Below are 15,524 nucleotides of genomic sequence, written 5' to 3'. Positions count from 1 at the left end.
GTTGGAGAAGAGCCTGTGTGATAGAAACAGTTCCCGGACACTCCCTGCATGGTTGTAGGGTGCAGAAGAGTTTGGTTATGCTATCTAATGAGGTAGCAGGTGAACTATTCAGATACAAAAGAATACATTCTCTTTCAGAACCTCTTGCCAACAACCACGCCTCAGGAAGCCCAGCAGTGGTTGCATCGAAACCGGTTTTCCACATTCACAAGGCTCTTCACCAACTTCTCAGGTTAGATTAGTTTTTCCTTTTGCCTTCTCAGCATGGGGTATCCATGTGCGCCATAGGGCCGGCCTCTTGATGTCTATATGGGTGTGTGGGGCTGGGGAGGTGGTGTCTCAGTCTTTTTTTTTTTTTTTTTTTTTTTTTAATAAAATGAATTTCATCAAACACCTCAGACTTTCAGCTGTCTCTAATCGTACTGGGAGACTCCTGGAGAGAAGCAGTTTTTAGTCTGAAAATGTTTATTCTGTATAGCACTTTAAAATGTGTGTTCCAAGGGACATTCAGTGCTTTACCAAGGGACATTCACAGACAGACTGTCCGAATTACTTGTACAGTCCAGTTTATGCAGCCTCTGTGTGCTCTGGGTAGGAACATGCAGTTGATGAGATGTACTGGTGAGAACCTTTCTTCATGTGTGCAGAAGAAAGATTCCATCAGAGTGGAACCTGCTAGATAAGTACTACAGCAGGAGTGTGTGAGTGAAACTGGGAGCAGCTGGTGTGAGTCTGTCAGACTGTGGAAGGGTGTTTCTCCCAGCAAAAGCAACTGGCCCGCTCAGCACCCTCCATCTGATGAAAGCATAGGGTTAAGTGGAGAAGTTAATTGCGTGAGAATTGAGACAGAAGATGAGGCAGAGGCTGAGGCACAGGGCTCTGTCTGCTGTAAAGACTGCAACAGATTGCCGATGAGGTGTCCTCAGAGTAGAGCCCATTTAAAAATCTCTTACAGAAGTGATTTTTGCCTTTATCATTAACCTTTTTCCCCCTGTTTATTCCAGGGGCAGATTTGCTGAAACTAACTAGAGACGATGTGATCCAAATCTGTGGCCCCGCAGATGGGATCAGACTTTTCAATGCATTAAAAGGCCGGTATGTACTTTCAAGATGCCCATGGTTAAGATACCAGTGAGATTGGATTTCAGATGTATTTATATCCTGAATTTTCCCTAATACTCTGCACAGATAAATATATCTTGTCAAAAGATTAAAACAAAGTCTAGTCGTGGGCCAGTGAATTGAGTAGGTACATGGTAAAGGGAAGTGTCAACTCTCAGAAGTTGTCTTTGGCCTCCACCCCACAGGGACTCTGATATGTGTCCCCACTACAGACACACAGATGTACACACAGCGTGTGTGCATGCTAAATCAATATTTTGGTTTAAGAAAAAATACTTTATTTTAAAAAAAAAATCCCACTATGTACCAAATAAACACAAATGAAAAGCATCATTTCTTACATTTGATCCCAAGAACTCCTTGTGATAGTCAGTTATTGTTTCCAGCTCCTCTCATCAGGCAAATGGTTACTGTCTTTATGTAAGATAGGTACTTCTGTAGGCTCTGGAGGTACATTGGTGACAGTGTACCCATAAAGAAAAACAGTAAGTATTTTAGATAGTGCTAAGAGCTTTGAAGGGAACCAGACAGACAAACTGGGTGTGGCTCAGCTCTTAATTCTGGTACCTAGGAGGTTGAGGTAGGAAGATCAAGAGTTCAAGGCTATCCTTGACTTTGTAGTAGCTTCAAGGTTAACTTGGACTACCAGAGACTCTGTCTCAACAAAACAAAACAAACACAAAATAAAGCAAGTTTGTGGTCTATAGAATACCCTGATGTAGTCAGAAAAGACACTCTGTGGAGGGTGTGTGTGTGTGTGTATTCAAGTTCCAGACCAGCTATGTACTGAGACCCTGTCTTGAAAAAAACAACAACAAAAAAGAGTAATTGTAATCCTTTTTGAGTGTGTGTGTGTGTGTGTGTGTATGTGTGTGTGTGTGTGTGTGTGTGTGTGTGTGTGTGTGTGTGTGTGTTGGGGAGGTTGTTTTATTTTTGTTTTTAAATGTTTGGGTTGTTTTTGTTTTTTGGGTTTTTTGGTTTTGTTTTTTTTTTTGAGACAGAGTCTGGCTACATAGTCCAGGCTGGAATTGAATTTGCTGTGTAACCTAGGTTAGCCCTGGACTCAGAACTTCCAGCCCCACCCACTTAAGTGCTGGAATTACAGGCATGTGTTACCATGTTTGCCTTAGTAATAATTGATGGGAGGAAAATGAGATATACGACAACAGGACTGAATCAATTGTGAAGGATTTGTATTTTATACCTCACACATGTACTGCATTGAGTTGACGGTAGTCTTAGGAAATCTTGTTTGTGAGAGACGGTCTCATTATATCTCAGATTGGCCTCAAACTGTGTATGTAGCTGAGGATAAAGCTTTGAATTCCTTTCTTTATCTCCTGATGCTGCAGTTACAGGAGTGTGCTACCACCCTGGCAGTATTGGAAAACTTAAAGGAAAGTGTCTTAGGGTTTCAGTTGCTGTGAAGGGACACCATGACCATGGCAACTCTTTTAAAGGAAAACATTTAATTGGGGTGACTTACAGTGTCAGAGGTTCAGTCCATTATCATAGAAGGGAGCAGCCCGTGTGCAGGCAGACGTGGTGCTGGAGAAGTAGCTGAGAGTCCTACATCTTGCAGGCAACAGGAAGTGGTCTCAGTGACACAGTGAGAGAAGCTTGAGCAAGAAACCTCAAAGCCCACCCCACATTGACACACTTCCTCCCACAAGGCCACACCTCCTCACAGTGCCGCACCTCCCTTTGGGGCCATTTTCTTTCAAACTACCACAGAGATAGCTAAAAATTCAAGGATTAAGGGCTAGAGAGATGGCTCAGAGTTGATAGTGCTTTCTGCTCTTCTAGAGAACCTGTGTTTGGTTCCCAACACCCACATTAGGAGGCTCACAGTTACCTAGAACTCCAGCTCCAGGAGATCTGAAACCCTCTTCTGGCTTCTGTGGGCATACAGGCACACACACACACACACACACACACACACACACACACACACACACACACAAATAGCTTTGCTTTTTTTTTTTTTTTTTTAATTCAAGGATGGGTTGGAGAGATGACTTAGTGGCTAGAAATCTGAGGGTTAGTGACCCAAGGAAAGAAGGAGATCTTTCAAAGGCTGGAGATGTAGCTCAGTGGAAAAGCCTTTGCCTCCCTTGTGTGAAGCCCTGGGCTCAATCTCTGGTGCCACAAATCAAATATAATAGGTAATAGAAGTAAGAATTTAAAAAGTTAGTAATAGGGGCTGGAGAGATGGCTCAGAGGTTAAGAGCACTGACTGTTCTTCCAGAGGTCCTGAGTTCAATTCCCAGCAACCACATGGTGGCTCACAACCATCTGTAATGAGATCTGGTGCCCTCTTCTGGCCTGCAGACATACATGCTGTATACATAATAAATAAATAAATCTAAAAAAAAAAAAAAAAAAAAGTTAGTAATAGATCCTTTATTTGTAAGTGTTATCCTAGGAGTATATTGAAATGGAAACGAGCGGGGTGACCAGATGAAGAAGCCCTGAGGGAGGAAGCAGACCGGGAGAGAGTAGGCTGGCTGCTGGGGGCACGCACTGAGGGAGATCCGGTCATCTACTTCACTGTGCCAGTGTTTCCTTCCTCCTTCCTTCGTCCTTCCCTCCTTTCTTCCTCCTTCCTTCCTTCCTTCCTTCCTTCCTCCCTCCCCCCTCTCTTTCTTAGGTTTTGTGTATGTGGCAGGGGAAGAGGTGTCTGGGGTCATATGGAGATCAGAGGACAACTTGCAGGAGTCATTTCTCTCCTTCCACAATGGGAGTCTCAGGAAATAAAATCAACTGGCAAGAGCCTTTACCAGCTGAGCCATCTTGCCCACCATATATTAGTATTTTTAAGTAAACAGCATATCTAGAACCTGACCCTTTTATAAAACAGTGACTCTTGCATGTTAAATATTTCTAACCATAACTCCAAAGCTCCCAAACTCCATTGACTCCAGGAACTACATGGTCATTAAAGGACCAACAGTCAAAGTCAGGGTTTAGTGAAGAAACCTTGGGAGAATGAGGACCCTGAATTGCCATGTCTAAGCTAGCACTAGGGTTCTCTTCCCTCCCTCCCACTACTCCTCTTCTACCCCTCCCCTTTCAGTGCTGGGAACAGAACCCAGGGCCTGAAGCATGCCCGGCCAACAGTCTACTACTGAGCCCCAGTCCCAGCCCCACATCTAACTTCTCCGGGAATGCAGAGTTTAGAAGCTTAAATGGCGCCTCCTGTTGGAACCAATGGGCCTAAAAAACAAAGCCCACCACTGAGAGACAAGGAACAAGTTGCATTAGTAGAATTCGTCTCTGCTCTCTACAGTGGCGTAGGGACTCAGGCCCTCCTGTGGGTGTGCTTCCCATGGGAACACACTGTGAAGCTGACAGTCCCATTTTTCCCTCCATAGGATGGTGCGTCCAAGGCTAACCATTTATGTCTGTCAGGAATCGTTGCAGTTGAGGGAGCAGCAGCAGCAGCAGCAGCCGCAGCCACCACCACAGCAGAAGCAAGAAGACGGAGATTCAGATGGTACTTTCTTCGGTAGGTTGTTCTGGGCAGCCCAGGACAGGCAGGAAGAAAGGGGAAGCAGTAACTCATCGGCAGGTGTGATGGGAGTTTAGACCAGTTCAGCATTAGTTAGAGTTCTAGAAGTCATGGCAATTGCCCACATTTGTTGAGCTCTTAATCTGTGCCACATGCTAGTTCCAGTACTTTTTGTATGCTTAAATTCTTAAAGCTAGTAATGGCCACAGTGCTGTAGGTTTTCTCCTCTCCAGAAGAGGGAATGGCTAGGTTTGTTGAGTAACTTTTCCCAGTTCACATTGGAAAAGGGTAGCTGAGGGAGGATCTGAAGCCAGGCTGTGTGATTTGTGAGTCTCTGAAAAATGAGCAGGTTACCTGCAAATGCAGACGGCCTGTGCACTAACCACTGTGCTTTCTTTTGCAGTATACCATGCTATCTATCTAGAAGAACTGACAGCTGCTGAATTAACAGAAAAAATTGCTCAGCTTTTCAGTATTTCTCCTCACCAGATCAGCCAGATTTACAAGCAAGGGCCAACAGGAATCCATGTGCTCATCAGTGATGAGGTCAGTTTCTCAGTCCTGTTGAATTACATCCATAGTTTGTTAGGGCATGTGGCAAGGCCAAGAGCACTCTGCCAGGGCTGGACTCCGTTTTCTACAGAGAGGCTTAGGTTTTTAATTTTAATTCTTAGTAAAAAAATTTAACAGATGTGGTCTTGCTATTTTGGCCTGATGGACCCTGAACTTGTGGGTTTACATGATCCTCCTGCCTCTGCATCCTGGGTTTCTGGGAGTATTGGCATGAAACACTATGGCTTAGATTTTGTTGTTTGCTTATACCTCTTAATTTTTAAAAATTATGTGTGAAGTTGGGGGTGGTGATGCACCCCCATAGCCCCAGCACAAGGAGAATTGGAGGCAGGAAAATCATGAATTCAAGTTCATCTCAGGACCCACTTGGCCTACATGAGATGGTGTCGTCACCCACCCCACCCCAAGGAGAAAAAAATCAAAACCAAAAACTGGTGAGGGCGAGGTGGCTCCACAATGAGGAGTAATTGCTGCACAGGCGTGAGGACGAGGGTCAGATCCCAGCACTGTGGTTCGGTTTGGTTTTTAAAGATGGTTATGGTCCCCCATGCCTGTAACCCCAGCACAGGAGGATCACTGGAGCGTGCACAACCCAGCTGGTGCGGCTAGATCGGGAAGTGAGCTCCATACCTGCTTTAAACAAAAAGTAAGGTGGACAGTGATAGAGACCACCTGATATTGGAGTTTGATCTCTCTGTGTGATTGTGTATTCATACACATGTGCATATGTACCAACATACCGCACATCCACGTACATCTCATGTGCACACTTGCACACATACGCGCGCGCGCGCGCACACACACACACACACACACACACACAAACACACACAAAACTATCCTTTGCACATTTTTAGGTCAATTTAAAAAAGTTTGAACAATGGTATTTTGTTACTTGAGTAAAAATTGTCATTCCTAGACACACACACACACACACACACACACACCATTTTAAAATGAGATGGTAGGTTAGGGAGACGGCTCAGTTGTAAAGAGCTTGCTGTGCAGATCTAAGGACCTGAATTAGGATCCCACTACCCATGTAAAAAGCCAATCATGGCAGTGTGTGCCTGTAATCCCAACATTAAGGAGGCAGAGACAGGAAGTTCTCTGGAGATTACTGACCACAGAAGGTGAGCTCCAGGTTCAGTGAAAGACTGTCTCAAAAAGATGAAAAGCAATTTAGGAAGACAGCAGATGTTAACCACTGGCTTCCACATGTGCATGCTGGCACACCCTCCACTCCCACACGCAGAATGCTTAAGCAGGGAGAGCTGATGCTTATAATTTAACATCTGGAAGGCAGAGGCAGCAGCATTGGGTTTTAGTGCCAACTTGAGGGAGAGCAAAAGAGAGGTTGATATTATTCTGGTTATATTCTTTTTAACCTAAATACACATCTTTGTTTTTTCCCAGTACTGGAACTGAAATCAAAATTACAAGAGTGATTTAGGAGCTAGAGAGATGGCTCAGTGGTTAAGAGCACTGGCTGCTCTTCCAGAGGTCCCAGGTTTGATTTCCAGAACCCACATGGTGGCTCACAGCTATTCATAACTCTAATCCCAGGGGATCTGACATACTTTTCTGACCCCCCACGGGTACCAGGCAGGCACATGACGCATAGATGTACATGGCAGGCAAGCATTCATACTCATAAATTAAATTTTTTAAATGACTTAATACAATTATTCATTTAAAAAAATACAAGTATGCTCTGTGCGTGCGTGTGTCTGTCTGTCTGTCTGTCACGTGCGTGTGCATGCAGGTGTGTTCCCACCCATGCATATGCTTGTGGAGACCAGAGGTTGAGTTTGAGTGTTTTACTCAGCCTCTCTCTCCCTCTCACTGAATTGGAAGCTTACCAATTCCACTAGGCTGGCCACTGAGCTCCAGGATCTGCTGGATTACTGGCACATGCCACTGTGCTCAGCTTTTTATGTGGGTGCTAGGAATCCAAACTCGGGTCCTTACAGTGCACAGCAAATATTTTACCACCAACTTAACGGTCTCTCCGGCCCCTTGCCTGTCTTTATTGGCTTTACATTTTTTGAGATAGGGTCTTTGTGGTCAAGGCTAGCCTTAAACCCCCTGTATAGCTAAGGATGATCTTGAACTTCTGATCCTCCTGGCTGTGCTTCCCAAGTGCTGGGATTATAAGTGTGTGCTAGCCTGGCTCTCACAGAGTTGTCTTTTTTACCATGACGTGTTAAGCACCACATTTTACAAAATGCTTTGTTTCTTTTACTATTATTTTGGAAGGAAAGCCCTAGTAAAGTTATTTTAGTTTAAAATAAATTATAATTTTACAAACTAGTCTATTTTGAAAAATTCTTGAATTTGTTTCAGATGTTGCCAGTGCCTTCCAAAGTAAGCGATATCGAGGTACTATTCAGCGTTAGTTGTTCTGGCTTACAGAACTTATGGACTCTTTAATTTGAAGCTTGCTGACTAATAGATGCCTTTGAACTAAGCTAACTAGAGCTGCAGTGTTATTCTCACACTGTCCACAAGCTTAGTTGTAAACATAGAATTCTTACACTATTCAGAAGAAACAAGAGAGCTTAATCTCTGCTTCGGTACAGTGTCATGAAAAGCCTCATATTCAAAATAAACCCTGCACACCAGGGTGTAAATGATCACAAATCTTTTTTTCTTTGTTTGTTTTGGGTTTTTTGTTTGTTTGTTTGTTTTGTCTTTTTGAGACAGGGTTTCTCTGTGTAGCTCTGGCTGTCCTGGAACTCGCTCTGTAGACCAGGCTGGCCTCGAACTCACAGAGATCCACCTGCCTCTGCCTCCCGAGTGCTGGGATTAAAGGTGTGTGCACCACTGCCCAGCATGATCACAGATCTTGTTGTTTTTTTCCAGATGATACAGAACTTCCAGGAAGAAGCCTGTTTTATTCTGGACACAATGAAAGGTAATAAAATAGTAGAACATACTTTAACACTTATTGTCTGTCCGTGTGTCTGTGAGGTGGGTTATTATGTGCCTTGGCACACACAGGTCGTAAGACAACCTGCAGAAGTTGGTTCTGTCCTTCCACCTTGTGGGTTCTGGGAACCAAACTCAGGTCATTTGATTCGGCAGCAAGTACCCTTACCCCACTCAACCTTATTGCCAACTCAAAATAAAAATCTATAAGAGAGTGCATGCATCTGGGTGTATCCACATGTATGTGTAGAGGCCAGAGGACAGTCTCAGGTACTGTTACTTAGGCACTAGCCACCTTTTTAAATTTATTTTTTCTACTTTAATATAAACCTATTAAAATTATATTTAAAAAAAAAAAAAAAAAAAAAAAGGCCGGGCGGTGGTGGCGCACGCCTTTAATCCCAGCACTCGGGAGGCAGAGCCAGGTGGATCTCTGTGAGTTCGAGGCCAGCCTGGACTACCAAGTGAGTTCCAGGAAAGGCGCAAAGCTACACAGAGAAACCCTGTCTCGAAAAAAAAAAAAAAAAAAATTATATTTAAAGTTTTATTTTTATGTGTATCGCTGTTTTGCCTGCATGTATGTCTGTGCACCACATGAAAGGCCAGAAAAGGGCCTCAAATACCCTGGATGAGAGTTCCAAATGTTGTGAGCTACTAAATGGGTGCTGGGAATTGAACTGTGTTCATCTAGAACAACCAGTGCTTTTAACCACTGAGATATCTCTCTAGCCGACCCCCTAAAAAACATCATTTATTTTGTGTGCACACTTGTGTGTGTGTGTGTGCCTGAGTGTATATAATGTGTACCATGTGCAAGCAGGGGGACTGTGTCGGTCAGAACTGGAGTTAAAAACTATTGTGAGCTGGCTGCCATATGGGTGCTGGGAACTGAACCCAGGTCAACAAGTGTTCTTAACCACTGAGCCATCTTTACAGCTCCATTGAGTTTTATGGTTTTGTTTGTTTTGATACAAGCTCTCTCACTGACCTAGAACTTGCCAAGGTTAGACTGGCTGGCCAGTGGGACTCAAGTCTTTATCCTTCCTAACACTCTGATTAGAATCATTCACCACCATCAATGCAGGACATCTTTAACATTGTTTTTTATTATTAAGTTAAGTTTAAGCAGTTTATTAAGGTTGTTAACTCCCCAGCCCCCTTTGTAAGGAATTTTAAAGGTTTTCCAGACGGTGGGTTTTAACTTGGGTAGATATATGCTTAGCATATACAAGGCCTTGGGATGGATCCCAGTTCCTCAACAACGAAAAGATCTTTAATGTTTTACCTTTTTGAGGTAAAATGTGGAGACTTTTTTTTTTTTAATGTGGTCTCTATGAAATGCAGGCTGACTTCAGACTAGCAAACTCCTGACTCACATCACCCCTGGGGGCATATTCTCCCTCTTGAGAAGGGAAATGGGAAGACCATTTGAGAGAGAGGCATCATTGCTGACATGGTTCTCTGTGTGAAGTGGCTTCCTGACATATGGGGGAAGGCACCCCTGGCCACGCCACCATTGCCTTACATCCTCCCTTAGCAAATGAGGAATTCAAGGTGTGTTGTTTTTATTGCCATCCTTACTGATTTACAGTGAGGCCCCATCCTGAGAGGCCCAATATGAGGTGGAAATATTGAAAATCAATAATGCTGAATCCCAGCACTCAGAAGGAAAGGCAGAGAGAGTTTGAAGCTAGCCTCACCTACATAGTTAGTTCCAGGACAGCCAAGGCTACACAGAGAAACCCTGTCTCGAAAAAACAAAAACAACAGCAGCAACAAAAAAGATCACTCCTTCTCTCTCCCATCTTTTTTACAGCAGAAACCAGTGACAGCTATCACGTCATTCTGAAGTAGGAGGAGCGTTCCACGCTTGCTGGCTGCAGCTTCCCTCCTCTTGATGGCTGCCCTTTGAAGGGGTCATGACTGGAGACTGAAGGTCTTCTGGAACCTGGCTGTGTGAATGTTGGAGGGGGCATGCTGGGCGACCAGGCCCTGAAGTGGAATCCCAGCCCCCTGTATTGGCCCAAGCTGTGTGGCACCCTCAGATCCTGCCAGACATGGAGTTCAGCAGCAGTCTGCTTAGTGCTGGCCCCTGTTGGAGACCAGTGTGAACTCCCATCATTAGGAGTACAGAGGGCAGAGTGACAGTGGAGTGGTGGGACGTTAATCCTGTGATAGAGAGCTCTTGCCGTTGTCCTTTCTTTTGGTTTGTTTGGTTTTGGTTTTTTTCCAATTCGTTTTGTTTTCTGAGACAGAGTTTCTCTGTGTAGCCCGGGTTGTCCTGGAACTTACTGTGTAGACCAGGCTGGCCTCGAACTCACAGAGATCCACCTGCCTCTGCCACTGAGTGCTGGTGTGCATCACCACCCCCTGCCATTTTTCTAATGTGAAAGTGAGCGTCTGTATCCATACGACGACGTCATCGATCTCGTTTGTCTCAAGCATGTGGTCACCTCTGCTTTGTTCCCTTTTTTTTTTGACAACTTCTTCAGTGAGGAGAAATATAGATTTTTTTTTTTGAGATAGGGTTTTATGTTCTTGCCTCTACCTCCCAAGTGCTGGGGTTATAAGCATTCGCCACCTTGCCTATTTCTACAGGACTGGACTTGAACCCGGAACCTCACATGTGCTAGGCAAGCACTCCTCCAACTGAGCTCCAGCAGGCCCTTCCCTTTTATGTTAAGATAGCGTCTCAGGATCTTATATTTTGGTTAACCTGCAATACCACAACTGAATATTTGGATAATATTTATTGGGGTAGGCAGAGTGATAAATTCTGTAGATGGAGCTTCTTGTTTTCATCCCCTTAATAAATCCATAATAACTAGGGGAGACAGTGACCCCCAGCTGAAGATAAGGAGATGCAGACACGGTGGTGGTGTAGCCTGCCTGAGGACAGGCAGCCAGCGGGCAGTGACACTGCTGGGCCCTTATTCCTTGATGTCTCATACCACCAGATGCCACTCATCACTTTTCTGGGGCTGTGCTGGAAACGGATGAACTAGCTACCGAAGGAGGGAACATACCTAAGTAATTGTAGATGAAATTCTAAATGGTCGTATTAAATAAGAAACAGAGCCAAATACAGAGTTAAAAGCCCAGAGATCGAGCAGCAGCCAAGAGCTAAGACCACCTTATCTTACCACTCGCTGCCCTCCTTCCCCTGAGAGAGAGACCTTCTTCCTGTGTCCTGTCTTTTTTTTTTTTTTTTTTTTTTTTGGTTTTTCGAGACAGGGTTTCTCTGTGTAGCTTTGCGCCTCTTCTGGAACTCACTTGGTAGCCCAGGCTGGCCTCGAACTCACAGAGATCCGCCTGGCTCTGCCTCCCAAGTGCTGGGATTAGAGGCGTGCGCCACCACCGCCGGCGAGTGTCCTGTCTTTTTATTGCCTCTCTGTTCTGCCTTCTCATTGGTTCTAAACCCAACCACATGACTTCCTCATCACTGCCTGTCTATATAGACCTCTAGGTCTCTATGGTTGGTACTGGGATTAACCATGCTGGCTATGTCCTTGAACACACAGAGACTTTGCCCGCCATGTGACCGGATTAAGGGCGTGTGCCACCACTGCCGGACTTCTGCTAAATGGCTTGCTCTTAGCTCTGATCCCCAGGCAACTTTATTTGTTAACATAGAAATAAAATCACATTTCAGCACAAATAAAATATCACCATAAATAATGATAATTGAGACCTACAAACCAAACCAACACCCGCTCAGTGTCACCATGAAGCTCAAACACAGTTGGAGGTGGAGAGCTGGAGTCTCTCACCGCTGGAGCTCATTGCTCTTGTGTGATGTTCTCACACTGTGATAAGTGAGTTTCTCCAACCCCACCTTCCCCTCCCGTCTCATTTTGGCATAGTGTGTTTTTTATACTTTTAAGCTTTACAAAAAATACATTCTTTTCCCGTTCAAACTCATGCTGTGTCTATGTTCTGCCTTCTAAATGACTGTATGTCTGTGTGCATGTGCAGAATTGTAAAGCATTATGGGTCTTCTTTTTTCACATGTAATGTTTGTGTTTTTGTTTTGTTTTGTTTGTTTTTGAGACAGGGTTTCTCTGTGTAGCCCTGGCTGTCCTGGATCTGACTCTGTAGACCAGGCTGGCCTCAAATTCAGAGATCCACCTGGCTCTGCCTCCCAAGTGCTGGGATTAAGGTGTGTGTCATCACCACCTGACCACATATAAAGTTTTATCTAGAAATTTCCTCAGATTTTGTTGAGATGAACAAAGACAATGTTAAAAGATTCTGTATTGGGTTTGAATTTATGTGTGTTTTTGAAGCATTTGATAAAGCTTACTTTTTTTTTATATAGACAGTTTTTTGTTGTTGTTCATTAAAGTCAACCTGTAATGTGGTTTCTAATTTCTTTTGGTTTGAAACAAGTTTAAAACCTTGAACCCTGGAAATGACTAGCACTGATGCAAACAGCTTGACTTTCCTGGTGCGTGATTACCCATCATCCCATTTTGAGGTGACATTTTTAGTTGTGTTGTGGGGGCGAGTTCCCAGCCTGTACAGCTGCTTCTGTCCTCATAAGCTGCTGTGGGCTACCATCCCACCCTGTCTGGATGGTGAATGGAAGAGCTGACTAGGTGGGTGACTTGTGGGAGACAAGGTCTTCTGTTGCCCTGGCTGGCTTCGCACTTGATACACAGCCCAGGCTGGTCCTGAACTTATACCTCAGCCTCACACTGAAGATGTGTGACTCCATGCCTTGATTTGAATTAGTTGATGACTTAAGGTTCCTTCCAAATGCGTGACTCTCATGTTCTTGTGAAGTACAAATGATACATATAACTCTGTTAACATTAATCATAATTTATATTTCCTAATTTTTTTTTTTTTTTTTTTTTTTGGTTTTTCGAGACAGAGTTTCTCTGTGTAGCTTTGCGCCTTTCCTGGAACTCACTCTGTAGACCAGGCTGGCCTCGAACTCACAGAGATCCGCCTGGCTCTGCCTCCCGAGTGCTGGGATTAAAGGCGTGCGTCACCACCGCCCGGCTATATTTCCTAATTTTTGAAGTTACTTCTTATTGGAGTAGCCTTCAAAATGATAGAAGTGAATGTATATACTATTGTTAGATTTTGTTTTGCTTTTGTTTTTTAAGGCTAGGACAGCCTGGAACTGCAGTTGTAGACTAGGAAGGGCCTGAGACTTGCATTGACCCTCTGTCTCTTCTGCCCAGATTCTGGGGTTCCTCACTTGTGTCTCACCTGGCTCAGATCTTTAAAATAACAGAAGCCCCCTTGGGCTTCTTTTGAATCCCTCTTCCAAGGTATTTGCTGTGCCTGTGCTGGGTAACTGCTTAGTGATAGACCATTGTGATTGCTTACAAAATACATTCCATGACTGACCTTTTCAGTTCAATGAACAATTTTAATTGGCTTTTCCATTGTAAAATTATAATAATATAAGTATGGATTGGTTATAACTTTTTCTTCTCTCCTCGTCCTACTATAAAGAGGTAGTCATTGCCGGGCGGTGGTGGCGCACACCTTTAATCCCAGCACTCGGGAGGCAGAGCCAGGTGGATCTCTGTGAGTTCGAGGCCAGCCTGGACTACCAAGCGAGTCCCAGGAAAGGCGCAAAGCTACACAGAGAAACCCTGTCTCGAAAAAACGAAAAAAAAAAAAAAGAGGTAGTCATTGACTGGGGTGGTTTCCTCATCCCACCACTCAGGATACGGGCACAAGGCTGCATGATGAGACCATCTTAATTTTTATTTTGTCATGACAAAACATCATGACCAGGATAACTTGTAAAAGAAAGCCTTTAATTTGGGGGCTCACAGTTCCAGAAGGTTTTCTATGACCGTCATGGCAGGGAGCATGGCGGCAGACAGGCAGACATGGGGCTGGAACCAGAGTTCAGAGCTTTCATCTGATCCACAAGCAGGAAGCATGGAGAGAGAGCTAACTGGGAATGATGTGGGCTTTGAAACCTCAGAACCCACCGCAGTGACACACCCACTCCAACAAGGCCACACTACTGGGGACCAGACATTCAAACATAGGTGCCTGTGGAGACCATTCCCATTCAAGCCAACACAGAGACCTTGTCTCAAAATTTAAAAAATAAATAAATAAAAATCATTGCAAGAAATTTTTCAACACATTTATGCATATATAAATCTCAGAGATGCTAATAAACCATGATTTAGTTTTAGTATTTAACATGTCTTGAACATCTGTCTATACTAGAATTGATAGTTCTGCATTATTGTTTTGTGAAGTGAATTTTCTGTGCTCCTGAGCACCAGTCTTCCCGACTCACTAACCCACCTCTCTTCTTGGAGGTACCTCTTTTCCTTCTAAGTAAACTGCCCCCATTTCTGAGTGTGTTGTTGGGTTTTGTTTGTTTGTGGTTTTGTTGTTTTATTAAAGAGCAGATTCTCAGGATGTATTTAAGTTAAATACATTTGGAAAGATTTCCTCATACATTTTCCACATATCTCAGATATATTTTGGAAGCAAGATTTGATGGTGGCTGGAGATAAAATGGAGAATCCAGGAAACTCTGGGTTCAATCCCTGGCATCACATATAATCAGGCAGGCATACCTGTTATCCCAGCACTTGGGGATGGAGGCAGAAAGGCAAAAATCTCAAATGCAACAGGGTTTGAGGTCATCCTGTGCTCCAGTGAGCCCCTGCTTTTAAAGAAAAGTGGGACTTTATGTGACTGATGATTGATAATAGATATTAAAGCTTAACCATCCCATTCAAAAGAGAGCATGTGAAAAATGAAATCATACCCTGTTTGACTTACTGTTGTCTGTATTTCCCCTGAAATAGAATGGGATCCTTGTAGAAATACATGTATAGAAACATAATAGTTAAATGGGACTTCCTGGGAAATAAAAGGGAGAAGAGGGTCATTACAGGGCTCTTTAAGAATTGTTAGTCACTCTCTTAGTCAGGGTCCCTGTTGCTGCGATGAAACACCATGACCAAAAGCAACCTGGGGAGGAAAGGGTTTTTTTGGATTACACTTCAGCATTGCTGTTCATCACTGAAGTCAGGACAGGAACTCAAACAGGGCAGGAACCTGGAGGCAGGAGCTGATGCAGAGGCCATGGAGGGCTGCTGCTTACTGTTTTACTCCCCGTGGCTTGCTCAGCCTGCTTTCTTATAGAACCCAGGACCACCAGCCCAGGGATGGCACCACCCACCATGGGCTAAGCCCTCCCCCCCCATCAATCACTAAGACAGTTCCCTAGGGCTGGAGAGATGGCGCAGAGGTTAAGAGCACTGACTGTTCTTCCAGAGGTCCTGAGTTCAACTCTCAGCAACCACATGGTGGCTCACAACCATCTGTAATGAGATCTGGTGCCCTCTTCTGGTCATACATGCTGTATACAAAATAAAAAAATAAATCTTTA

The 15,524-nt window shown here is 44.1% G+C and overlaps 1 protein-coding gene across 1 annotated transcript in view; it reads left to right on the top strand.

The window, feature by feature from the left end:
* The window catches only part of Tfcp2 (transcription factor CP2), a 45,459-nt gene extending 32,962 nt beyond the window's left edge, over positions 1-12,497 (top strand). Inside the window, exons 10-15 of the mRNA XM_052748975.1 lie at positions 139-232; positions 1,005-1,095; positions 4,497-4,630; positions 5,037-5,179; positions 8,072-8,123; positions 9,954-12,497. Of these exons, the coding sequence (XP_052604935.1) occupies positions 139-232; positions 1,005-1,095; positions 4,497-4,630; positions 5,037-5,179; positions 8,072-8,123; positions 9,954-9,991 (552 nt within the window). The 3' untranslated portion in view covers positions 9,992-12,497. The remainder of the gene's footprint in view (positions 1-138; positions 233-1,004; positions 1,096-4,496; positions 4,631-5,036; positions 5,180-8,071; positions 8,124-9,953) is intronic.
* The last annotated feature ends 3,027 nt before the right edge of the window (positions 12,498-15,524 follow it).

The sequence above is a fragment of the Peromyscus californicus genome, unplaced genomic scaffold (assembly GCF_007827085.1).
Source record: "Peromyscus californicus insignis strain IS unplaced genomic scaffold, ASM782708v3 Scaffold_20__1_contigs__length_68692818, whole genome shotgun sequence".
NCBI classification, from domain to species: domain Eukaryota; kingdom Metazoa; phylum Chordata; class Mammalia; order Rodentia; family Cricetidae; genus Peromyscus; species Peromyscus californicus.
Note: the sequence above shows the minus strand (reverse complement) of the source record. Positions and strands in the feature narration are given on the sequence as shown.